At 45.0% G+C, this 27948-nt stretch overlaps 1 protein-coding gene across 1 annotated transcript; it reads right to left on the reverse strand.

Annotated features, from left to right (window-relative positions):
- Positions 1-811: 811 nt before the first annotated feature.
- LOC115132004 (protein RCC2 homolog) lies at positions 812-27948 on the reverse strand. Its single transcript, XM_065020650.1, has 12 exons — positions 27802-27948; positions 17708-18153; positions 17397-17490; positions 17008-17151; positions 15257-15477; positions 13238-13352; positions 11049-11108; positions 4163-4329; positions 3032-3212; positions 2182-2360; positions 1223-1300; positions 812-1098 (listed from the first exon to the last, which is right to left on the reverse strand). The coding sequence occupies exons 2-12, from the start codon at positions 18131-18133 to the stop codon at positions 994-996; spliced, it is 1770 nt and encodes a 589-aa protein (XP_064876722.1). The 5' UTR covers positions 18134-18153; positions 27802-27948; the 3' UTR covers positions 812-993.

Consider the following 27948-nt stretch of genomic DNA (forward strand, 5'->3'; position numbering starts at 1 on the left):
AGTCAGTACACCTGCACGCCTGAAGACCACAGCTAAGATCTCTCTTCTTCTCTTTCTCTTTTTCTCTTCCCTCTATCATTCCAGTGCTTTACCCTGCAACAGACTCTCTATTTTTCCAATGCACTTCCCATTGAAGTTCATTAGAGCTGGACTATTATTGCCCTGCCAGAAGTATTTGGACATTTTAGTTAAAAGGGAGGTTGCTTGCAAGTTGTGTATTGTTATGTGAACTGTATTGAGGTGTACTAATGACATGTGGCCGAGAAGATTGTGGACTTTTTTTAAGGCCTTTGTTGTGTCTATGAACATTCATACCCTCTGCACTCCTCCACTGGACGATAATACATATTATTGCAAATCCTCTGTTGATGACTGGGTTCTTTCTTGTATGAAGTTGCTGTTAAATTGCTCTGCCATTATTAGTATTATTATTATCGTATGAGGTATTCTTGTTGGGGTTACCCCTGTGCTGTGATGTGGGTTTTATATGGTGTGTATTCTTTTTTCTCTCCACTGGCTATCTGGTAAACAGGCTACACTCTAGGCAGTCTCTTCTGCTGATGTGTGTGAATCTGGTAGTGGTACTCTCTCTATTCTACTCTTTTCCTTTCGGCATGATTAATACCTGCCTGGCGCAAATAAATAATAAATACCGCTACAATTTAATCATACAAGTGAAGAGATTAACCAAAGAATGTAACAGAAGTCAATGGCCGGAGAGCATCAACTTGATGGCACAATGTCTCAGATCCCGATTGTGTTCTGACAATGCATACAGATCGACCTGACAAAAATTAATACTGCCATGGACTTCATGAACAAAGAAAATGTAATTGGTCTTTGGGAACAAACACAAAAAGAACTGACTTGTTTGTGTTCGCATACATACAAGAACCCCAGCCATCCATCAAGCCTTACAAAGGTGAACTAAAGGGGAGATGCATTCTGGAGAGAATCTGTTGACAAATGGTAAGGTGGCTGGATGGTGCCCCATCAGAGGGGGCCTGGGTTGTACTCTGGCAGCTTCTTGAGCTTGTCTTGTTCCTGTGGAGTATCCTGTCTGGCGATGACCAGGCAGTGTGCGTATCCCATCACCACCTGCAACCACAAACAACAAAAAGTTTCAGAGTGAACATGTACCTAAATGCAGTTCCCATCTTCAGAATACATAAGTGGGAATTCAAATTCATCACTGTTTTCATTCTCTGTTGCTGCTCCACACCTGTTCAGTGTAAACTCCATCCAGGGTCTTCACCTCCTGAGCAGTAGTGGAGGACTTGGCCTTGTTGTCTCCGTATCCCTGTAACAAAACACAAAACCCATGGCATAAGTGGTGAAGCCGGAACAGGTGTGCCAATTCAGCAGTCTCTTGAGCACACAAGTACATTTCTATACTGAGCACAAATATAAAACGCAACATTTTCAAAGATTTGAGAGTTACAGTTCATATAAGGAAATCAGTCAATTGAAATAAATTCATTAGGCCCTAATCTATGGATTTCACATGACTGGGCAGGGGTGAAGCAATGGGTGGGCCTTGGAGGGCATAGGCCTAACCACTTGGCAGCCAGGCCAAGCAAACCAGATTGAGTTTTTCCTTACAAAAGTCTATATTACAGACAGAAATACTCCTCAGCCCTGCCCACCTCAGATCATCCCTTGGGTGAAGAAGCCGGATGTGGAGGTCCTGGGCTGGCGTGGTTACACGTGGTCTGTGGTTGCGTGGCCGATTGGACATACTGCCAAATTCTCGAAAACGACGGAGGCAGCTTACGGTAGAGAAATTAACATTCAATTATCTGGCAACAGCTCTGGTAGACATTCCTGCAGTCAGCATGCCAATTGCACGCTCCCTCAAAACTTGAGGTATCTGTGGCATGGCGTTGTGTGACTATGAAGTGGCCTTTTACTGTCCCCAGCACAAGGTGCAGTTGTATAATTAATCAGCTTCTTGATATGCCACATCTGTCAGGTGGATGGATTATCTTGTCAAACAACAAATGCTTACTAACAGGAATTTAAACAAATTTATGCACAAAATTTGAGAGAAATAAGATTTTTGTGCATATGAAAAATGTCTGGGATTTTTTTATTTCAGCTCATGAAACATGGGAAACATGGGACCAACACTTGTTCCGTTTTATATTTTTGTTCAGTGTATAATTGTATAATAAAACTTACCAGTTCTCCAAAGGTGGGGGAGGGTCCCCAGCTGATGGTGCTGTCGTCTGCAGCAATAACTATACTGCTTTTCCCGCACGCCAGACTGCGGACCTTCCAGCCACACAGGTCCTGCACGGCCTTGGGGTACATGGTAGACTCCCGCGAGGTATTGGTGACCCCCCAGAAAAACAGCCCTCCTGCACACAAAATGTTAATATTGTAGCTTCCTTATCAAAAAACACTAGCAAAATGTGTCCAACTGACAGATGCTAGGTTCAAATCACAGTTGGGATACGCCCTGAAATCACTACAACATACACAACGAAACATTAAGAACACCTTCCTAATATTGATTTGCACCACCTTTTGCCCTCAGAACAGCCTTAGTTCGTTGGGGCATGGACTCTACAAGGTGTTGAAAGCGTTCCACAGGGCTGCTGGCCAATATTGACTGCAAAGTTTCCCACAGTTGTGTCAAGTTGGCTGGATGTCCTTTGGGTGGTGGACCATTCTTGATACACATGGGAAACTGCTGAGCGTGAAAAACCCATCAGCATTGCAGTTCTTGACACACTCAAACCGTTGCGCCTGGCACCTATTACCATAACCTGTTCAAAGGCACTTAAATATTTTGTCTTGCACATACACACAGTCTTTGTCTCAAGGCTTAAAAAGCCTTCTTTAACCATATACATATACATGTTTTGTACAGAGTGTATATCAGGTAGAGCAACAGACGTGGGGAAGTAACGGTAGTATTCTTGGTTTAAAGTGGTATAAATTGATAATAGGGGTAATAAATCAAATAATTCTAAAAAGATTTACTCATCAGTGCAACATTCAAGGGGTTAAGCATTGTGTCCCATACCCATCTCATTTATAGCGAAGGAGCACTGATAGCCAGTGTAGATTTGGGATGCCCCGCGCCCGGGGAAGTCGAAGAGCTTCACCAGTCTGGGCACCATCTCGTCCTTCTGCTCCGTGTGACCCAGCCGTCCATAACCACCAAAGCCCCAGGAAAACACCCGCTTCTGGGAATCCAATATCAGCTGGGGACACACACAAACACAGTTTACATACCTCGCGCTAACAAAACAAAAAAGTGAGAAGAAAAGAAACCTGACTTTGCGAATCAACTACGGCCAATATAAGTGAAAACTGGACTGTCCCTTTAAACACAGGCTGGTGCCAAATGTTATCAGACCCGCTCAGTGTCCAGATTTAAGGACCAGAGTGAAGAGGTCTGCAGGTTCATTCATTAAACATGAAGGGAACACTAGCTTGCTCTGGATAAGAGCGTCTGTTGAATGACTCTTCATTCAGTGATTATGCAAAGGTTGGGGGATGGAGACATCACTATTTGTGAGATGCAAAAGTTCTATATCATTCTTTGATTTCCTTTTTTGTGTGTTTTTTTGTTGTTGAATTTTACCCCTTTTTTCTCCCCAATTTCGTGGTATCCAATTGTTTAGTAGCAGCTCGGGAGAGACGAAGGTTGAAAGTCATGCGTCCTCCGATACACAACCCAATCCAGCCGCACCAACGTGTCGGAGGAAACACCGTGCATCTGGCAACCTTGGTTAGCGCGCACTGCGCCTGTTCCGCCACAGGAGTCGCTGGTGCGAGATGAGGCAAGGATATCCCTACCAGCCAAACCCTCCCTAACCCGGACGACGCTAGGCCAATTGTGCGTCGCCCCACGGACCTCCCGGTCGCGGCCGGTTACGACAGAGCCTGGGCGCGAACCCAGAGTCTCTGGTGGCACAGCTGGCGCTGCAGTACAGTGCCCTTAACCACTGCGCCACGCAGGAGGCTCTAAAATGCACATTTCTGGCTCAATGTGTATTTGTGGCAGTAGGTATCAGAGCCCGTATTCATAAAAGTGCCTCAGGAGTAGGAGTGTTGATCTAGGATAATGTCATTTTATTCATTATGATCTAAAAAGGCCAAACTGATCGTTCTCCAAGACTGAATACGCGCCCTGGTCTTCCCTCCTCACCGTGTGATTGCCTCCGCAGGCAACGTCTCGGACCACCACGTTAGGTACAGGCGTCACCTGGCCGTCCTTACTCTTCTCAATGAAGATGGCCACGCGGCGTGCAATGGTCTCACAGTCAAACTCGATGCGCTGGGCGCGGGCAATGAACTTGCCGTCAGAGTTGTGTCCTGTGACCCAAAACACAAGACAAAAATAAGTGTGTAACAGTACTCTTCTTGCGTTGGTAAAGCTATGTATATCGAGGATGCAGACCCTGCTTTAAAACAGTCACTAAATATTCCAGTCAGACTATACTCCATGAGAATTAGAGTGAAAAGTGGTTGATCAATCCCCTTAGCCCTCATAGGTAAACATGCCTGTTACATGTTAAGTACACTCAGTGACTTTAAAACATCCAAGTAATAAAATAAACAACCATAAGAGACTTTATCATATCCATCACATTACCATCCTGCAACCTCTAATCACGGTCACAATGATGTAAAAGCAAAACAAATAAAAGATGTCAATACCATTGTCCCTCTATTCACTTATTTAACCTTCAAGAGCTAACTTTCTGCTGATTCATCATCTCAATCAGTCTTGACACTGGTTTAAATAGCCTTCCTGCCCTTGACCTAATACGATCCCGACTACCTTCAATAAGAGGTAACAGTGTTGTGTACTGTTGCAATAGTGGGTCTGTCAACACAGTCAGTGCGTACTTAATCCAGACATGTCTGTTCCCTCATCAACGGCAGCATGGGGAAAAGGAAGAAAGTTGACTGGCACTATCAGGTTGCGATGTACCGTCTTCTCCTGTCCAGTGGAGCTGTTCTGAATCTTAATTGTGACTGTCAGCATTCAATTCAGTGACAAGGTGGACAGTATCATCCCGACGGTCAGCAAGCTTCCGCTTTCCTCGCTCCCCCTTGTTAGCCCCCAATCTCCACTTGTGCTCCTCTGACTCTGCTGTCATAAAGGTCAGCATGCCTCTTCAACTGCTTCGCTGTGCTGTATTCATGGCTTCTTTCAGATCTCGCCTCAGACTGAACAAACTGGTCATAGAAGACAACTTCTGGGTTCTCTATGACAGAGCCAAAGACTATGTCAACAGGCAGTCTTGGCGTCCTCCCAAACATTGTCAGGAAAGGGGCAAAGCCTGTGGTCTCGTGTATTGTACAATTGTACGCAAACGTGAGGGACTTCAGCGCCTGAGGCCATCTGTGCTTTGCTCTCGTCGGCAGGGCCCGGATCATGTTTCCCAACGTCCTATTCATCCTTTCGCAGGACCCGTTCCCCATCGGATGGTACGGCGTGGTGTGAGACTTCTGAACACCTGCAACACTCAACAGTTCGGCTATTAAAGCACTCTCAAAGTTGGCTTCTTGATCTGAGTGTATACGGCGAGGCATTCCGTAGACACAGAAATAGTTGTTCCACAACTGATGAGCTACTGACTTAGCAGACTGGATCGGACACAAGAAGGCATGAGCCAATTTGGTAAAGTGGCCAGTAACAACGAGCACATCCAAGGACTTGTTTGAAGAATCTTCTGCAGACCAGAAGTCTATGCACACTAGTTCAAGAGGCTCAGTTGTTATTATGCTCTCAAGAGGAGCTCTTGCTTCCGGATCAGGAGTCTTGCTCACGCCGCATCTCCTGCAGCACTTCACAGCGCTTTTACCTCCCTCTCCAGGCCATGCCAGAAGAACCTCTGTCTTGTCAGGTAGACTGTTCTCTGTTGGCCAGCTTCATCATGGACACCCTTCAACACCATTGCTTTCATGGAGGCTAGAACCACATACAGATACGTTTTCCTCTTTGTAACCACATTCTTCGAAACACGATACAGTACACCCATCTTCATGGTCAACTTGTCCCAACTTCTGAGAAGACAAAACCTCAACACTCTCATGGGCACGCTCCCTCCGGGATGGTCTTCTCTCCCTCTCCACAAAGAAGTTGACTCTGCTGATCACATTGTCATCACGCTGCTTACTCATCAGTAGGTCGTGTAGCAGAACATCGACATCGGTCTGCTCTGATGGCATAACAGCCTGTGGAAGCTGTGGCAACAGCAGTGCATGTGAGCCCACTTCACCCACCTAGCAACTGTGTGAATGAAGAACAGCTGCAACTTCATGTCTTGATAAAGCACCAGATGGGGAGGTCAACAGTAGCCTGACAGCTAATGACCACTTCGTTGGAGTCAGAGGCTTTGTCAAAGGGGTGGCTGGACCAGCGAAACACATCTTGCACTCTGTGCGTACAGCGTTAGCTTCAGCTTGTAAGGTCTCGTACGGGACCCTTGTCAGGCGATGGAGTGCACTGGGTCGTACGAAGGGCTCTCTGCTCAAAGCATCTGCAACAATATTTATTTTTCCAGGGATGTACTTGATGTCAAGCTCGTACGGTGCCAGCTTGGCGATCCATCTCTGTTCACAAGCATCAAGCTTTGCTTTGGTCAGAATGTATGTCAAGGGATTATTATCCGTCCATACCGTGAACTGCTGTCCCCGTAGCCAGTGGTGGAGCTTGTCACAGATAGCCCATTTCATGGCAAAGAACTCGAGCCTGTGCACAGGATACCTCAACTGCGCATTACTGAGGGACTTGCTCGCAAAGGCTATAGGTCTCGCTGTAGCTCCCTGTTCCTGCACCTGGGACAGCACAGCACCTAAGCCATTGCTGGACGCATCCACCGAGAGTAGAAAGGGTTTGTCGAAGTTGGGGTGGGCCAACAAAACCTGGTTCAATAAGGCTTGCTTTAGCTGGAATAAGGCCTGTCTGCATTCTGTTGTCCAGTTGGCAGCCGTCAACTTCCTGACAGGTGAGCGTCGCTTCTTTTTCCAGCGTGGAGCCTTGTGTCCAGTAGTCAATCCAAAGATCCCAAGGAATGACCTCAATTTCTTCTGAGATGGAATGTCAGTGCCATCTTCCATCAGATCAGCTTCTGTTACTGTTAATGGCCTTCACCTTCTCAGGGTCTGTAGCTACACCATCCGCACTAATGATATAACCCAGAAACTTCACAGACCTCTACAGAAAGTTACACTTTTTTGGCGCCAACTTCAGGTTGTTTATTTGTATTTATTTTACCTTTATTTAACCAGGCAAGTCAGTTAAGAACAAAACTCTTATTTTCAATGATGGCCTAGGAACAGTGGGTTAACTGCCTGTTCAGGGGCAGAATGACAGATTTGTACCTTGTCAGCTCGGGGGTTTGAACTTGCAACCTTCCAGTTACTAGTCCAACGCTCTAACCACTAGGCTACCCTGCCGCCTTGAGACGCTCAAAAACCATTTCCAGGCGCTGTATAGCCAGATCTTCAGTGACATCGTCAAGATAACACAGCAGGCTAAGAAAGTTCTGATCCCCAAAGATGTTTAGCATCATCCTCATAAAGGTTGCAGGACTATTACCTAACCCATGTGGCATACGATTGGATCGTACAATCCAAATGGCGACGTAAAAGCTGTGAATCTCCGGTCATCCTCATGCACTTCCACATTGTAGTAGCCAGAGGTAAGGTCCATTGTCGAGAAAAAGGCATTTCCACCTAAAGCAGCCAGCACGTCAGCCTGGTGAGGGAGTGGGTGGGCGTCTTTGATGGTGCGAGCATTGAGCAAACGAAAATCAGTACAGAGTCTCAGGTCTCCAGACTTCTTCCATACAAGGACAAGGGGAGAGGCGAACTCTCTACTAGACTTCCTTCTGATTTCACGTTCTTCCATCTCATTCAATGCTTGTTTGAGCTTCTCATAATGATTTGGTGAAAGGCGTCGGTAGGGCATCCGAAAGGGTTTCTCATCACTCAGTTGAATGTGGTGAAGACATCCGGAAGCTTTTCCACAATCCAAGTTGTGCCTGGAAAGAAATGGACTGGTACTCAGCTATGAGCTGGATGAGTTTCTTCTTACCAGCAGGAGACACTTGACAGGAGTCGACATCAATATCAGTCAAACCGAAGTCACGTAAGACCTCAGGATCGCTTGAACTGTCAGGTCCGTCAGTATCGTGAAGTTGGCTGGAACCGTCAGTCAGTGTCAAGTCATCTTGGCAGTCAGTGAATATATCAGCCGTTGTCTGCTGCTGTAAAGCTGCTGATGAATCATCATTCACACACGAACAGTCAAAGTCCTCTAGAGCCATGCAAGGAAAGACATCGGCTAGAGTGGCGTTTCGTCTCTAAGTCACTGTCTTCTGAAAAAGGTTTATCACTCTAACAGGGAGCCACCCATTCCCCCGCAATAGAGCTACTGTCCTCACTACCAGTATTGACCTTGGTGTTGACCTTGAACTGCTGGGCTCAATGAGACAGCACTGCCCGCTGATAGATTCTGAGTGTTTTGTAGTCTGCCCCAGACTAAGTGCTCCTGCATAGGCTCTAGAGTCACAGCCCCTTTTAGTCTCACAGTTCCAACTTTGTCAGGTATTTCACTGTCTCTCCATCTCTCCACATTAGCCATCATATCGATTAGCTTGCTCTCCTCACCCAGTCACACACAGGAGTATAAACCCTCTTCCAGAGATCTCCATCCGTCTTCAGGTGGTGAATCAAGTGCTTTAGAAGATTGCTGCCCAAGATGAGGTCATCACTCTGGCCTTCAACCACCAGTGTAGGCACAGCAACTCTACATCCTTACACCTCCATCTCCAGCTCACATACTCCCAAAGGCCTCGTCTTCAACCCACCACAACCAACCAAGACTACCTCTGTAGGACTCAATGATGGACTTTTCAACACTCCTCCTGCATGCAACAGTTCAGGTAAGACCCTAGAGCTCAAGGTACAAGCCATGGATCCACTGTCAAGCATAGCTCTCACTTCTACTTCCCCTCCTATTAACACCTCGGCATAGAATAAATAATCATATGGGGAAAGTCTCTGTGTGTTCTGCATTATGATACTCTTCTCAGTCTTCATTTCATCACAAACACGTTTATATACAGACTCCAAATCTACATGCAGGCCTACTAGTTTTCCCGGGAGCTGAGCAGTAGTTACTGTAGGGACTCCACCAGCTGTGCTCAGAGCTGCGGCCTTGGGGCACTGAGAGCGTGCGTGGCCAGCTACATGACGAAGAAAGCAGAGGTGATTGGCCCTGCAGTGAAAGTAAGTATCATGTCCAGCATCCCTGCACACGTTACATGGCCCATTAGACTTCAATTTGCTCCTATTCCCTTTTTGGAACTTACGGTCAGACGGTTGTGGCCTCTGCTCCAGCATTGCAAGGATACGTTCCATCGGCTCAGCTGAGCCCTGCATAGTCTGGGCTGGGAAAGGCAACGTATTGGGTACTTCCATGTGGGGCCTCACAGCAGGCATGGTGATCGGCATGACAGCACCAACTTCCTGCTTCATTGTTGCGATGGCTGGGGTCAACTTAGATAAGTGAGAGTACCTCCGCTCCCTCCTGTATTCATCCAGCCTCTCATGAACATCTGCAGCGGTCCACTGCTGTAATGGCTTGCACTTAAAGATAAGCGACAGTTCAGCATTAGGGCAATGTCTGATAAACATGACTGTGAGCTCACGAGATGGGTCTTCAACACTTTTTTTCTGTCTCTTTAGACAATCTTCAGCAACCTCCATAGTCCTGTTCAGTCTGAGCCAATATTCAAATGGTTGTTCATCAGTCAGAGGTAATGTGGCATAAAAGTCGGCGAGGGGCATGCTTGAAAAAGCAGTGTCACTAAAATGTTCTTTCAGTATGTCAAAGATGGGACTCGGCCTTTAGATAAATCAACGGAGGGATTGCTGCGTATGCCCACTTTAACAATGGGCCCTTCCCATAAGCTTACCCATAACCTCAACTGCTTGGTCCATCACAGACACGCCCCTCTTACGCATGTAAACCATGACCATATCCTCCCACTCATGCACTGTGCACTTTTCAGAGCCATCCCCCCAAAAGTACACCGGTTCCCTGATATCAGACTTCAATACCAGGGCTGACACATCCATAACCCTAGAACTGCATACACTCCCCATAACATTGTCCCCAACATGTCCAACGATTGCCTTTGACTCCAAACAGGAGGCAATGTTCTCCCCAATGGAATGACCAATCTGCTGTACTATGTCTGCTATGAAATCCATGGAGACCTCCCCACTCCCTCTATTTGGCAAAACTCTATCACACACATCCTTGGGCGTTTCCATGGGTAAACTATCATCAATTCTCCCAAAAACCTCCAGTTTAGGCATAGGTGTAGAAGCAAATGGAATTTTGGCTGAACCCCTACCAACAGATGGTGACAGATTAAATGACAGGAAACCCCTACCTCTCCCAACGCCTTCCATCTTAACAATGGGAAATCAACACACTAATTAAAATGTAAATAGCAAAAAATTATATATATTTTCAACCTCACTTCAAAATCTAACCTATATCTAGTACACTGGTAAAACTCACCCTACTTATTTCAGATATATGTTAGAATTGCAAATAAACAAGTAATACAAAAGTTATATCGTTTATCTGTGAGGAGAGTCTCAGCCAGAGAAATCCCCAATTTCGATAATAAAACGCCACAGTAGCGCCCTCTTGTGGCGAAATGTGATATCTCCATAAACTGCACCAGCGACGTCTTATCTGATTCTTCAACGGCAACCACGGCGAAGTTCTGAGATGGAAATCCAGCGACGGCTGGTCACGGCACCACTGTAACAGTACTCGTCTTGCGTTGTGTACAATCAATCATCGACACGAGCTCCAATTTGTAGCACCAGTCATGGAGCTTTAGTCTGATAGACACAGCACAAAATTGCACGTCATGCAATGCACAGCTCACCATCCAACTCTGCACGTACCGCACGCTGGTTTGGTGCTTGTTCACTGGGCAATGTAGTTAACAAAATAATATAACAATTACAATATAATATTTTGAACAATGTACCTGATAAAAACAGCACGTCATGCAATGCACAGCTCACCATCCAATTCTGCACGTGCCGCACTGTGCAAAATATACGAACCCCCCCACCAGACACAGTAAGTTGCTAGCTAGTATTAGCTGGAACTCTCTACAACAAAATGCATAACAAATATGCACCAAAAAACGCTGCATCTTATGTGTGATGTTTGTAAATGTTATTCGAACAAATCGATATACAGTGGGGAGAACAAGTATTTGATAACCTGCTAAATCGGCAGTGTTTCCTACTTACAAAGCATGTAGAGGTCTGTCATTTTTATCATAGGTACACTTCAACGGTGAGAGACGGAATCTAGAACAAAAATCCAGAAAATCACATTGTATGATTTTTAAGTAATTAATTAGCAAATTATTGCATGACATAAGTATTTGATACATCAGAAAAGCAGAACTTTATATTTGGTACAGAAACCTTTGTTTGCAATTACAGAGATCATACGTTTCCTGTAGTTCTTGACCAGGTTTGCACACACTGCAGCAGGGATTTTGGCACACTCCTCCATACAGACCTTCTCCAGATCCTTCAGGTTTAGGGGCTGTCGCTGGGCAATACAGACATTCAGCTCCCTCCAAAGATTTTCTATTGGGTTCAGGTCTGGAGACTGGCTAGCCCACTCCAGGACCTTGAGATACTTCTTACGGAGCCACTCCTTAGTTGCCTTGGCTGTGTGTTTCAGGTCGTTGTCATGCTGGAAGACCCAGCCACTTCAATGCTAATACTGAGGGAAGGAGGTTGTTGGCCAAGATCTCGCGATACATGGCCCCATCCATCCTCCCCTCAATACGGTGCAGTCGTCCTGTCCCCTTTGCATAAAAGCATCCCCAAAGAATGATGTTTCCACCTCCATGCTTCACGGTTGGGATGGTGTTCTTGGGGTTGTACTCATCCTTCTTCCTCCAAACACAGCGAGTGGAGTTGAGACAAAAATAGAGCTTTTTGGTCTAATCAGACTACATGACCTTCTCCCATTCCTCCTCTGGATCATCCAGATGGTCATTGGCAAACTTCAGACGGGCCTGGACATGCGCTGGCTTGAGCAGGGGGACCTTGCGTGCGCTGCAGGATTTTAATCCATGACGGTGTAGTGTGTTACTAATGGTTTTCTTTGAGACTGTGGTCCCAGCTCTCTTCAGGCCATTGACCAGGTCCTGCCGTGTAGTTCTGGGCTGATCCCTCAACTTCCTCATGATCATTGATGCCCCACAGGTGAGATCTTGCATGGAGCCCCGGACCGAGGGTGATTGACCGTCATCTTGAACTTCTTCCATTTTCTAATAATTGCGGCAACCATTGTTGCCTTCTCACCAAGCTGCTTGCCTATTGTCCTGTAGCCCATCCCAGCCTCGTGCAGGTCTACAATTTTATCCCTGATGTCCTTACACAGGTCTCTGGTCTTGGCCATTGTGGAGAGGTTGGAGTCTATTTGATTGAGTGTGTGGACAGATGTCTTATATACAGGTAACGAGTTCAAACAGGTGCAGTTAACACAGGTAATGAGTGGAGAACAGGAGGGCTTCTTAAAGAAAAACTAACAGGTCTGTGAGAGACCGAATTCTTACTGGTTGGTAGGTGATCAAATACTTATGTGATGCAATAAAATGCAAATTAATTACTTAAAAATCATACAATGTCATTTTCTGGATTTTTGTTTTTAGATTCCATCTCTCACAGTTGAAGTGTACCTATGATAAACATTACAGACCTTACAGTAGGAAAACCTGCAAAATCGGCAGTGTATCAAATACTTGTTCTCCCCGCTGTAAATTCTACATTTAAATCATCACTTGGGAGTATAAAAATCAATTTTGACATACAGTTTGCAACCAACTAGCTGGCCATACTACCGCTGGTTTGGTGCTTGTTCACTGGGACGATTGTAACTGAAACATCCTCCGTCGTAAGCAAGCTACGCAAACCAGCCAATAAGATGCCGTGTTGAGTAGGTGAAGGCAAGACAAAACTATAACCAAAAACCCATTGGCTTAACAATAAAGTGGCAAGGGGAATCACCAATATAACCCTGTTACAAGTGCAACGCCAGTGTTAGATCTAGAATGATTTTTGAAGGGGTCATTGTGACTCTTCAAATGTGTCATTGGAGAAACCTTTTTTTAGAAGTTCCAGTCCTGCTCGTTAGTTGCGTACATACCTAGCTGGCCATACTCTGGGCACCCGAACGAGTAGAGGTTTCCTTTGCAGTCCACCACCATGCTGAACTCTGCCCCACACGCCACCTTGACCAAGGGCTGCCCATTGTACTGGATCTGAGAGGGGAAAGGAGAAGCTTTCATAAGCACAGGCTCAGCATGTGGCCATATTAAACCTATAATAAATCAGCCACAATAATTAGGCTGATGAATAATGAGGTTGATGTTGCTTCCAGTGCATGCATTATAAAATTGGCTGAAATAGTACTCACACACAACTATTTCATGTTTCTAAACGATTACTTTATTCAGATGAAGGGTACTGCTATGGGATCCCCTATGGCTCCTAACTATGCTCATTTGTATGTGGGTTACATGGAGAAACAGTAAATTCTCAATCTTCTCAAAAATGTTTTCTTGCCTAACATAATTATTTGGAAACGGTACATTGATGATATTTTTGTTCTATGGAGGGGTGATGCAAAACAGCTCCAGGCGTTCCATGCTTTTCTTAACTCTCGTTCTGAGCACCTGAGATTTATTATGCAATCTGACACACGTCAAATCAGTTTCCTTGATCTTCTGATTTTGTGTGAGGATAATGTTCTATGCACTGATCTTTACAGGTAACCTACTGATCGTAACAGTTTGTTGAGGGCTGGTAGTTGTCACCAGCTTCCATTGAAAAACAGTTTCCCTTCAGCCAATTCTGTCAAATCAAAAGATTTTGCAAAAAACAATCAGATTGACCGAAATATTGCTGAGACGCAAAGAAAATTCAAGGAGAGGGGGTACAAAAATGGTCAGATTAATACGGCCATTGAAAAAATCCTAAATAAATCGAGACATGATCTCTTTCAAGGACAGTTTCCCAAAAATAAGCATTCTTGTGTTCTTACTACCCGCTATTCAAAGTGCTCTGAGCAAATTAAGGGAATCGTTCAAACATTGGCACATTCTAAGATCCGATGACAGTATCAGTCATGTGTTTTCCGACCCTCCCTTGGTCGTATTCTCGCGGGGAAGAAATCTCAGAGATCAATTGGGGCGGCAGGGTAGCCTAGTGGTTAGAGCATTGGACTAGTAACCGCAAGGTTGTAAGTTCAAATCCCAGAGCTGACAAGGTACAAAATCTGTCGTTCTGCCCCTGAACAAGCAGTTAACCCACTGTTCCTAGGCCGTCATTGAAAATAAAATAAAAGGTAACATTTTTTTTTTTTTTTGGTAAACTCTGATTTACCGCCACAAAATATCCCTGCACAACGTCTATTCGTGCCTCTACCAGATGGAAACTACAAGTGTAGTGGCTGCACTCAATGCAATGGCACTTACAAATGTAGATCCTTCAAACAACCCCAAACAGGGAAACAAATCAAAGGTGTGATTACGTGCTCCACTAAGACAGTTATTTATCTTGTCATTTGTCCTTGTGGTAAAAAGTATGTGGGTAAAACGATGTGTGAATTAAAACTACGAAGCATCGTAGCACCATTAGGTGCAAAAATTCGACGTACCCAGTTGCGGCCCGCTTTACGGAAGCGAACCACTCAATTTCGGCCCTACTTTATATCGGCATCGAACACGTCACCCTCCCTACGAGAGGGGGTGACGTCGACAATTTATTGTTAAAACGAGAGGCTGCCTGGAACTTTCATTTAAAAGACGCTTTCTCCCTTCGGTCTCAACGTAGACTTTGATCTGAAGCCATTGTGATTTTGCTATTCATTGTACATGTTTGTAGGCCTATGTAGCCAAATTGAATCTATGATCGTATGCTCTCCATTTATGTTCTTTATGTTTATATGTTCTACTTATATCTGTAAATGAACCAATGGTATCAAGCCACACCCGGCCATGATTACAGACACTTGTGTGTCCTTTGACACTATATAAACTAGTGACCGCAGTGTTTGTCGTCATACCCTGATGAAGACACGTTGGTTATTAGGTCATTCAATTATTGCATTTGAGCTCCTAGAGTGTGCGGCTCTCCTTTCTTTTTCAAGGTTTATGTTGCTTACCAGGGCTGGACTGAGGACTGCATCTGTTTGGTTGCCCTGACCCAGCTGGCCCAGTTTGTTCTCTCCAAACGAGTAGGCGGTGCCACCCTCTGTCAATGCCAGGGTGTGGTTGCGTCCACAGGCTGCAGCCACCACCACTTCGTCTGCGAGGGCCTCAATCAGTTTTGGGGCCTCCAGGCGTTTGGTGTCCCCGTGACCCAGCTGACCCTTTTCATTTCGACCTGATAGAGGGAGAAAGAAGTCAATATTGGCGATTTCTTCTGGACTCAGCTAGAATGATTACATCTATGAGACATATACACTATGTTCAAAAGTTTGTTTTTTAAAGAAAATCGCATTTTTTGTCCATTACATTAACATCAAATTGATCATAAATACAGTGTAGACATGGTTAATGTTGTAAATGACTATTGTAGCTGGAAAAGGCAGATTTTTTTATGGAATATCTACATAGGCATACAGATGCCCATTATCAGCAACCATCACTCCTGTGTTCCAATGGCACATTGTGTTAGCTAATCCAGGTTCATCATTTTAAAAGGCTAATTGATCATTATAAAAACCTTTTGCAATTTTATTAGCACAGCTGAAAACGGCTTATTTTAAAGAAGCAATAAGACTGTCCTTCTAGTTGAGTATCTGGAGCATCAGCATTTGTGTGTTCGATTACAGGCTCAAAATGGCCAGAAACAAAGAACTTTCTTCTGAAACTCGTCAGTCTATTCTTGTTCTGAGAAATTCCATGTGAGAAATTGAAAAGAAACTGAAGACCTCGTACAACGCTGTGTACTACGCCCTTCACAGAAGCAGAACACCCGCAAAACACCAGTCTCAAAGTCAACAGTGAAGAGGCAACTCCGGGATACTGGCCTTCTAGGCAGAGTTCCTCTGTCCAGTGCCTGTGTTCTTTTGCCCATCTTAATCTTTTCTTTTTATTGGCCAGTCTGAGATATGGCTTTTTCTTTGCAATTCTGCCTAGAAGGCCAGCATCCCGGAGTTGCCTCTTCACTGTTGACTTTGAGACTGGTGTTTTGCGGGTGTTCTGCTTCTGTGAAGGGCGTAGTACACAGCCTCTTCACTGTTGACGTTGCGACTGGTGTTTTGTGGGTACTATTTAATGAAGCTGCCAGTTGAAGACTTGTGAGGCGTCTTTTTTCTCAAACTAGACACTTGTCTTGTACTTGTCTTCTTGCTCAGTTGTGCACTGGGGCCTCCCACTCTTTCTATTCTGGTTAGAGCCAGCTTGCACTGTTCTGTGAAGGGCGTAGTACACAGCATTGTACGTGATCTTCAGTTTCTTGGCAATTTCTCGCATGGAATAGCATTCATTTCTCAGAACAAGAATAGACTGACGAGTTTCATAAGAAAGTATGTTTCTGGCCATTTTGGGCCTGTAATCGAACCCTGATGCTGATGCTCCAGATACTCAACTAGTCTAAAAAATGATAGTTTTATTGCTTATTGAAACTTGGATTAGCTAACACAACGTGCCATTGGAACACGAGTGATTGTTCCTGATAATGGGCCTCTGTATGCCGATGTAGATCGTCCATTAAAAATCAGCCGTTTCCAGCTACAATAGTCATTTACAACGTCTACACTGTATTTCTGATCAATTTGAGTTTCTTCTAAATTGACAAAAAAATAGCTTTTCTTTCAAAAACAAGGACATTTCTAAGTAACCCCAAACTTTTGAACAGTTTGTACTTGCATATACACTACCATGAGCTATTACAGTATAGCATTCCTACCCCAGCTCCAGAGCTTGCCCTCAGTGGTGATTAAGAGGCTGTGGGCAGCACAGGGCCCAGACACCACACTGCTGACCTGCACGTCACTCAGGCTGCCATAGCGGTGAGGACCCCACAAGTTCTGGCCTAGGTTCCTGAAGGCCGCTGCGAGACCCCACACACACCACAATTTTAACGTAAAGTCTGCTGCAATTGTAAATGCACTTTAAAGTTTGATTTGATAAGAAACAGGAACAGTTCAATACTGCAGTCAATTATGAGGATTGCTTCAAGATTGTCAGTAGAAAGACAGGAAAAACTACTTTCAAAGTTGGTAGCACGAGTGCTATTGAGGGACAACCAAGTGGAGTATTGCATACAGCAATGTACAGGACTGGGCAGGGTTATACCTTGTGCTTTTGGCACCTCTTTCCTTCCGATGAGATCCCAGTTGGTGGCGCCGAAAATGAGCAGTTGACCTTTGACTTTAGGTAAGTCAAGTTTCTATAGAAATGACAATACAGGGATCACCTTTATCTAAACGTTTCTCTTGATGTTTTGTTCTAGCACTGCATAAGCACCCTTGATTTACAAGTGACTAATAACATGTTACATTCTCCATTCACATGAACCACAATTCTATATAGTCACATCACAAACCCCCTCCCTTGATTACCTGAACAATGTTCGACTTAACCCCATGCAGGTCAGGAGGACTTACTACTTTTTCCTTGATATCGTCAGCGACAGTCACTGCTTGAAGGCCGGACTTGGTGATCTTAGGCTTGTGAGCGGCTGCTCGGCCATGGAAACCCATTTCACGAAGCTCCCGACGAACAGTTCTTGTGCTGACCTTGCTTCCAGAGGCTGTTTGGAACTCAGTTGTGAGTGTTGCAACAGAGGATGGACGATTTGTACGTGCTACATGCTTCAGCACTCGGCGGTCCAGTTCTGTGAGCTTGTGTGGCCTACCACTTCGCGGCTGCGCTGTTGTTGCTCCTAGACGTTTCCACTTCACAATAACAGCACTTACAGTTGACCGGGGCAGCTCTAGCAGGGCAGAAATTTGACGAACTGACTTGTTGGAAAGGTGACATCCTATGACGGTGCCACGTTGAAAGTCACTGAGCTCTTTAGTACGGACCATTCTACTGCCAATGTTTGTCACTGGAGAAAAGTTGGGGCGAAAACAAAACAGACTTGCATTGTGATATCAATACAACCTTAACCAAAGTTTTCTACCTGAACTGCTGACAATGCAATTTGCAATGATCTGGTCCATGTACACAAAAGTTAGAAAGCCACCTATCCTAGCCATGATTAACCATAGCGACTCGCGCTAGTAACGTCATAGCGCTTACAAGAAATCCCGCTAGGCCCGCAGACGAACCAGCAAACAAGCAAAGCGTGAATACAGGATTAAAATTGAATCCTACTACACCGGCTCTGACACTCGTCGGATGTTGCAGGGCTTGAAAACTATTACGGACTACAAAGGGAAAGCCAGACGCAAGCTGCCCAGTGATACAAGCCTAACAGACGAGCTAAATGCCTTTTATGCTTGCTTCGGGGGCAAGCAACACTGAAGCATGCATGAGAGCACCAGCTGTTCTGGACGACTGTGTGATAACGCTCTCGGTAGCCAATGTGAGCAAGACCTTAAAACTTGTCAACATTCACAAATCCATGGGTAGACAGATTACCAGGACATGTACTCAAAGCATGCACGGACCAACTGGCAAGTGTCTTCACTAACATTTTCAACTGCTCCCTGACCGAGTCTGTAATAACTACATGTTTCAAGCAGACCACCATAGTCCCTGTGCTCAAGGAAGCAAAGGTAACCTGCCTAAATGATTACTGCCCCGTGGCACTCACGTCAGTAGCCATGAAGTGCTTGAAAGGCTGGTCATGGCTCATATCAACAGCATTCTCCCAGATACCCTAGACCCACTCCAATTTGCATACCGCCCCAACAGATGACTCAATCTCAATCGCACTCTACACTGCCCTTTCCCACCTGGACAAAAGGAACACCTATGTGAGAATGCTGTTCATTGACTTCAGCTCAGCGTTCAACACTATAGTGCCCACAAACTGTTTCACTAAGCTAAGGACCCTGGGACTAAACCCCTTCCTCTGCAACTGGATCCTGGACTTCCTGACGGGCCGCCCCCAGGTGGCAAGGGTAGGCAACAACACGTCTGCCACGCTGATCCTCAACCCTCAACACTGGGGCCCCTCAGGGGTGTGTACTTAGTCCCCTCCTGTACTCCCTGTTCAGGACAACAACCTCTTCCCTCAATGTGAGCAAGACAAAATGAGCTGATCGTGTACTGCAGGAAAAGGTAGGCCGAACTGACCATAATGCACTACATTACGGACCATCACTGGGGCTAAGCTTCCTGCCATTCAAAACCTATATACTAGGCAGTGTCAGAGGAAAGCTCCCAAAAAATGTCAGACTCCAGTCGCTGTTTTCTCTGCTACCGCATGGCAAGCAGTACCGGAGCGCCAAGTCTAGGACAAAAAGGCTCCTTAACAGCTTCTACCCCAAGCCATAAGACTGCTGAACAATGAATCAAATGGCCACTGGACTATTTACAATGACACCCCCCCCATTTGTTTTGTACACTGCTGCTACTCTGTTTATTATCTACGCATAGTCACTTCACCCCTACCTACATGTACAAATTGCCTCGACTAACCTAGCACTCAGTCTTCTCCGCATTTCTTTATCGTCATGCTAGCATAATCAATGGCTACTACCTATCGGACAACTAACTATTAAACTCCAGAAAAATATGAAAATACCCACACAATGCACGGGTTTTACTACCAGCTACTAACTAAGGCCAGCTAGTGTATGCTATCAATTTCTAAACAAAGACACACATCTTGGGTAAAGTTAGCTAGCTAATTCACAGATGAAAAACGGTATCTTTCCCCAACTAAAAGTTGAAGGTGAGATGAAAACGTTGCTAAATCTCCTGGCTTCAGATTTTCTGTGGATTTTATATGGCAGTTGGCAACCAATTTTAAGGTGCATTACCGCCACCACCTGGACTGGAGTGTGGACCAGAGACAGTGAAGGTCTAAATCCTACCCAAGATTCTCGTCAATCCAAGGAAACTAAATACATAAGGAAATACTACATCCCCTGAAGATTTCCCCCAGCAGTTCAATGAATCCTGGCTCTTCAACCCCATTATTTGTATTTATTTTATTTAACTAGGCAAGTCAGTTAAAAACAAATTCTTATTTACAATGATGGCCTAGGAATAGTGGGTTAACTGCCTTGTTTAGGGGCAGAACGACAGATTTTTTTCCCCTTGTTAGCTCGGGGATTCGATTTCGCAACCTTTCGGTTACTGTCCCAACGCTCTAACCACTAGGCTACCTGCCGCCCCAAATTACATCTCAAATCTAATAACAATCACTCCCTTTCCCTCCGATATTTCTGGTACTGAAATAGAACATGTTCCACTGTCTCCATCTCCTCCTGACAATGATCACACCTCCTAGTCAGATGTTTCCGCCCCAATTTCAATGTACTATTGAGCCTTTTGTGTCCCAGTCTCAGCCTTGTGATTACACTTCCCTCCCTTCTCTCTTGGCCTGAGGACCTCCCTGCCCCCACCTTTTCCTGGATCTGAAACAGGCGTCTTCCCTTCCCCTCCCTGATCCACAACTCTTGCCATTTGTTTTTAACCACTGCTCTTATTAAACCGCTTGGCTTCTGCTTTACTAATTCACAATTCCATCTCAACATTAGGATGTTTAAGAGCCTGCTTGGTGATAACACCCACCTACCTCCTCCTTTCCCTCTACTCCCACTGGAGCTGGTACCCAGAGGAACATCAAATACCCCCAACCTGTTTCACCCTATACAAATACTGCAAAACCTCATCATTTGCATCTCGTAGCAGACAGGGTGTATTAAGTTACGCTCATCAGTGCTGCACAGGAGTCAGAGCAGAAGACTACTCCTCCTCCACCCACTCTGCAGCCAACAGTATGGCCAACAACTCCATTGTGCAAACAGATAAATTATCCGTTGCTCTTTTTGTCACTGCCACCTTAAACTCAGTAACACTAAAAGCTGTACCTGTCCTCTCTGCACCTGTCCTCCTATATCTTACCCTCGCAATCAGTAGGAAGAACCACAGAGGGGCTAAACTCCCTCCCAAACAACCCCATCTCTCTCGCCATACCATTGCCTATCCACCCAAATAATTGTATTCAGATTTCGTTAATGTTCTAGGAGTACATTTTTTTGTAGCGTGTGTAACCTTACATCCTTGTAGATTTACCCAATAGGTAATGTCTTCTTAACTTTAAACAACATCTCTCCCAACTCTACCTGCATCGCTGCCACCGGAAAGGTCTCGAGTGCTCCACAACATATTCTTAGGGCTTGAAGCTGGATTACATCTAGCTTTTTTAAAAGATGTCTGAGCTGCTGATCCATATGCCATACTTCCATAATCCAGTGATGACTTTAACAGCACTATATATAGCATTTGACACCATTCTATCTGCCCCCCCACTCCATTCCTGACAAGCAACGCATCACATTCAATATTTTCTTTCCTTTGACAAGTACTCTGTTAATATGCTCTGCCCATGTCACTCGAGTGTCAAACCAGACCCCCAAGAACCTAAACCATCCCACCCTCTCCAGATTCCTTCCATACAACGTCCAAGTATTTTTACTCCCCAACCTTCCTTCTAGAAAGAAACGGTCTGTTTTCTCAACTGAAAACTTGAAGCCCTACCTGAGGGACCACTGCTCTACTTCATTAATCACTTGAACTCTTCTGACTGTATGGGTAATATTTCTCCCTCTCTTCGACAGTGCCCCATCATCCGCAATTAACGACCTTCCAATATCAGGTCGTCAATCAAAATAGAGAACAACAAAAGACTAATGACACTTCCATGAATGTACCATTATCTACCTCATAGCTTTCTGACAGAGCTCCCCACCATCACTTGTATTGATCGCGCAAAAAGAAAACACATTATCCAGTTAAAAACCCTTCCTCCAAACTAGAGGTCGACCGATTAATCAGAATGGCCGATTAATTAGGGCCGATTTTAAGTTTTCATAACAATCGGGAATCGGTATTTTTGGGCGCCGATTTTTTTATATTTTTTTATACCTTTATGTAACTAGGCAAGTCCGTTAAGAACACATTCTTATTTTCAATGACGGCCTAGGAACGGTGGGTTAACTGCCTTGTTCAGGGGCAGAACGACAGATTTTCACCTTGTCAGCTCGGGGATCCAATCTTGCAACCTTACAGTTAACTAGTCCAACGCAATAACGACCTGCCTCTCTCTCTCTCGTTGCACTCCACAAGGAGACTGCCTGTTACACGAATGCAGTAAGCCAAGGTAAGTTGCTAGCTAGCATTAAACTTATCTTATAAAAAACAATCAATCATAATCACTAGTTAACTACACATGGTTGATGATATTACTAGATATTATCTAGCGTGTCCTGCGTTGCATATAATCTGACTGAGCATACAAGTATCTAAGTATCTGACTGAGAGGTGGTTAGCAGAAGCAGGCGCGTAAACATTCATTCATACAGCACTTTCATGCGTTTTGCCAGCAGCTCTTCGTTGTGCGTCAAGCATTGCGCTGTTTATGACTTCAAGCCTATCAACTTCCGAGCTGAGGCTTGTGTAACCGAAGTGAAATGGCTAGTTAGTTAGCACGCGCTAATTGTTGTTGTGTTGCTGGTTCGAGCCCAGGGAGGAGCGAGGAGAGGGACGGAAGCTATACTGTTACACTGGCAATACTAAAGTGCCTATAAGAACATCCAATAGTCAAAGATTAATGAAATACAAATGGTATAGAGGGAAATAGTCCTATAATTCCTATAATAACTACAACCTAATACTTCTTACGGGGGAATATTGAAGACTCATGTTAAAAGGAACCACCAGCTTTCATATGTTCTGAGCAAGGAACTGAAATGTTAGCTTTCTTACATGGCACATATTGCACTTTTATATTCTTCTCCAACACTTTGTTTTTGCATTATTTAAACCAAATTGAACATGTTTCATTATTTAATTGAGGCTAAATGGATTTTATTGATGTATTATATTAAGTTAAAATAAGTGTTCATTCATTATTGTTGTAATTGTCATTATAACAAAACAAAACAATTGTCTGATTAATCGGTATCGCTGTTGACAAATCATAATCGGTCGACCTCTACTCCAAACCCCATGTTATCCAGCTTGATGAGTAGGCCTTCCTTCCACATCATAAGCCTTTTCTACATCAAAGACAACGGCTACCACCACCTCCTTATTGCCTGTGCCTTCCGTATGACTGACTCAAGGCACAGTACAGGATCCTGCCTTTCCTGAACCCACTTTGATCTGGTGACATTAGTCTTCTACACTCCAGAAAGTAAGTCAGCATTTCCCATTTCCATAAGTTTAAATACATGTCAACGCTATCGGCCTACAGCTTATTAAAAGGGCTAGTTGGGTCTTTCCCTGGTTTCCGTAGCGGCACCACTACAGCCTGCTTACAACTTCCAGGCAGTTTCTCCTCCTGCCACACCTTATTGTAAAGGCCCAATACTTTCTTCATTGCAGATGAGCCATCATGATGTAACACATCTCATCCTTCCCAGGAGATGTTACCCCAGCTTTAGCTAAAGCTCTCTTCATCCCAGCCAACGGAAAAGGGCCATTCAATGCATCCCCCCCACCACCATCTCTCTCTGATCCAGGACCGTAGGATGTTCTCCTCCGACGCTGCTGTCAGATTATTTTAGCAATGCACCTTAAAATGCCTGGGCTAACAGATCTGCCTTCTCCATATCTCCCCACAGCACAGGGAGATCCCAATCCCATCTGACCCCACTCATCCCCCATAGGAGTGGTCCTGCCTATGTATCCACAGAACCCGGTGCCAACACTCCCTCTTAGCTGTCCTAATGATCCTCCTTACTACTGTTTGTGCTTGTTTATACTGAATCAGGTGCTGGTGATTATGGAACCATTTCAACATTCTGAAAGCCCTGTTCCTACTCTTCACTGCTTCTCTACACTCCTCAGTCCACCAGGGGACTGCGTTACTCTTTCTCCCCCCTGTACCCATAGGAATCGCCTGCCTTGTCGCTCCTACTGCTGCTCCTCTTACTGCGTCATTAACTCTTTCTGTATCTGAATTGAGATCGACCTTAGACAGCGCCTGTTTACTCAACTCCTGAAAGCCCACTCTGCTTTCCCAAATATCCATCCCCTCAATCCATTTCCTACTGAATCTCTCACCCTCAAGCCTACAGCGCACGACAGGGTAGTGATCAGTACACCCTGTAGATTCCTCAAAAAAAACTCCCAATTACATCTGCCTGCCATTGAACTTGAGATCAAGGTAAGATCCAGAGCAGATTCCTTTCCAGTTACTGGGTCAATCCTGATTCCCCGGCCGGCATTAAGACTCACAAGCCCTTTCTCATCCAGTAGTTCCTCCAACACTTGTCCATTTACATCAGTCCTTAACCCTCCCCAGAGTGTACTATGAGCACTAACATCCCCACACCACATTTCCAGTCTCCTATCTTGACCTTCTACATTCCCAAGGGCCATCAACTCTAGTCTCTTACACAGGTTGTAAAAGTTCACTATATCCATACCCCCCCCCCCCCTGCTAACCACACCTCTACATACTCCTGTTCAACTCCCACACACCTATATGGGATCCCTCGCTTTATAAAGGAAACACCCTCTTCCTCCCCTGCCACCCTATCTCTACAGACTGCAACACAACCTTGTAATACAAAATTGAGAGTAGGTTTAAGCCAGGTCCCCTGGAGACATATCATGTCAGGTTCAGCTGGTAACTCCTCAAGACACCATTAGCCATCAAACTTCTGACATTCCATTGAGGGATTAACACCATTATGATAATTAACCAATACATGATTCCTGGCTGGACTGATAATCTTATGGAGGTCATCCTGTACATTTTCCCATATCAGTCCTGTGATCCCAAGTTACACTACATAACCAAAGGTATGTGGACACCTGCTTGTCAAACATCTCATTCCAAAATCATGGACATTAATATGGAGTTGGTCCCCTCTTTGCTGCTATAACATTTCTGTATGGACCTTGCTTTGTGCATGGGGGCATTATCATGCTGAAACAGGAAAGGGCCTTCCCCAAACTGTTGCCACATAGTTGGAAGCCCAAAATTGTCTAGAATGCAATTGTATACTGTAGCATTAAGACTTCTCTTCACTAGAACTAAGGGGCCTAGACCGAACCATGAAAAACAGCACCAGACCATTATTCCTCCTCCACTAAACTTTACAGTTGGTAGTGGCACTATGCAGTCGGGCAGGTAGCGTTCTCCTGGCATCCGCCAAACATAGCTTCGTCCGTCGGACTGACATATGGTGAAGCATAATTCATTACGCCAGACAAAGCGTTTCCACAGCTCCAGAGTCCAATTGCGGCGAGTTTTACACCACTCCAGCCGACACTTGGCATTGTGCACGATGAGCTTAGGCTTGTGTGCGGCTGCTCAGCCATGGAAACCCATTTTATGAAGCTCCCGACGATCTGTTATTGTGCTGACATTGCTTCCAGAGGCAGTTTTGAACTCGGTAGTGAGTGTTGCAAATGAGGACAGATGATTTTTACCAGCACTTTAACTGGACCCCATCTCTCCACATGCATGTTCTCCCCCACACATCTCCTTTTGCCTTTACACACCGCCGCAACGTGCCCAAACCGTTGACAGTTATAGCAACGCAATGGTTTCGGCATGGTCGCACATAGTAACTCATAAACCCAATCTTAGTAGCACTGACAAGCTATCCACCTTCTTCCCATTTTGTGTCACCTGCAGGCACTTTGCCTCAATAAGAGAGCCTCCCTTCAAGTGGTCCTTTATTTCTTTCACGTTCATTTATGGAACTCCTGTAATAAGTCCCTTCACCCACTGCCGTCCAGCTTGACCCGGCATGCTACTATCAACCACACGTTTACATACCTGCTTGAGTTTGAGCTCCTTCTCATACTGTTTAACATTGAAACACAGCACCACCAAACTTCCATCACGAAGAGCTTCGGCAGACACATCCTCTCCTACTTTACTCTCCAAATCCCTCGTCAAAGTGATTGTACAGACCGCCGTGACTCCACCTCATCGACGGGGCGCCGCTGTGTACGACGATCAATAACTTCTAGTTCCTCGGCGAAACCATCTGAGAGAATCTGAAATGGTCTAAACACACGGTCACCATAGTGAAGAAGGCACGACAGCGACTATTTAACCTAAGGATGCTGATGCTCAGTGTTCTACAGGAGCACCATCGAGAGCACACTGTCGGGCTGCATCACAGCCCGGTATGGCAACTCCATCGCTGCAGACCGCAAGGCTCTTCAGAAGATGTTAAAACGTGCAGCCGAACGCACCACTGGGAGCACACTCCCTGCCCTACAGGACACATTTACATTTAAGTCATTTAGCAGACACTCTTATCCAGAGCCTACACCACCAGGTGTCGCAGGAAGGCAAAGAAGATCATCAGGGACCCCAGCGACCCAAGCCATGCCCTGTTCTACCCGCTTCAAATCACTCAGACGCAGGTAGAACAGGAGCATCATGGCAAAAACTATTGTCCAGTCCTTCAGTTTATACCCTCAGGATGCTGAATAGCCACCACTAGTCAGCTACCTGCTCCCCGCTCCCCTGCTACTCCCCGTATGGACCTTCACCCGCTACCAGCTACCCCCCCCCTCCCCATAATGACATTCATCACTGTTGTAGTTGTTAATATGTATATTATTACTTTTTTTGTTTTTATTTCACTCAATGATCATGCTGCTGTCCCCCTATGGTCATTCCACCCCACCCCCTCAAGTCTTTACTCTGCCTCCACCCCAATAGAAATGTATTTATTCATCACTGCCACCTTTGTTATTATGCATATTGTTTATTTTACCATTTTCATTATTTTATTTCCCTATTCCTGCATTTTGGAGCTCAAAGCCTAAGATTTCCACTGCGCCCTGTAATCACACCTGCAACCTGTACATGCGACCATTAAACCATCTGAATATGGTCCTTAAATTTCACCAACACCTTGAACGCCAATACAACACTGCGAACCGAACCTCCGTCATCAATACTCTCCCCCCACAAGACCTGCAAAGGCTCCTCAGGCGTCCTCTTCTTCTTAACCTTTACTACTCTACCTCCACCTTTTCCACTCCATCCGGTCCTCCTCAACTCCTAACCCGCCTACCTTTCCATCCATCTCTGTTCCAGTCACAGCCCAGTGTTGCTCAACCACCTCCACCGGATTTATTCACGTTTCGTCAATACAAAAACTGATTCGAAATTATATCTTGATAGTAAAAAATGAAAATGAACTAAGCTTGTGTCAGCTGTTCGTCGTTACAAATGCACACCCACTCCCCCGAATCTGTTCAGATTCCTGTGTAACAAGCTCATTGAACTATATAGGAACCAGTCTTCCGATTATCTTCAATCTAATTCTGTGACGAATTAATTAACACGTCTGCAGAGGGGTTTCCTTATTCTCTCGTACCTGTCCGTCTTCCTAGTTTTTAAAATCTTTTTTTTTAAACAAAAGAATCTGCAGTCTCCGGCTCGATGAAACCACATGGGTACTGCCTATGTTTATAATTAACTAGTCATAAAATGCAAAAAGCCATAACTCGTAAAATACGTACAACTTTCCCTTATGTATATTAACGTTACAGCGTGTGATGCAAGTTGTAACACATATGTTTTTATGTTTACCTGGGATTCGTTTGCTGTGGATGTCTGGCCTATAAATCTTTTGATTGATGGTCTGCTTTATCGCTATGATCCCTCCCCCTTTGTCGTCTGTCTTTTTTGTTAAAATGTAAATATGTGCAGAGACGTGACATGCCGGCCCGTTTGGTA

This window comes from Oncorhynchus nerka, linkage group LG7 (assembly GCF_034236695.1).
Source record: "Oncorhynchus nerka isolate Pitt River linkage group LG7, Oner_Uvic_2.0, whole genome shotgun sequence".
In the NCBI taxonomy this organism is placed as follows: Eukaryota; Metazoa; Chordata; class Actinopteri; order Salmoniformes; family Salmonidae; genus Oncorhynchus; species Oncorhynchus nerka.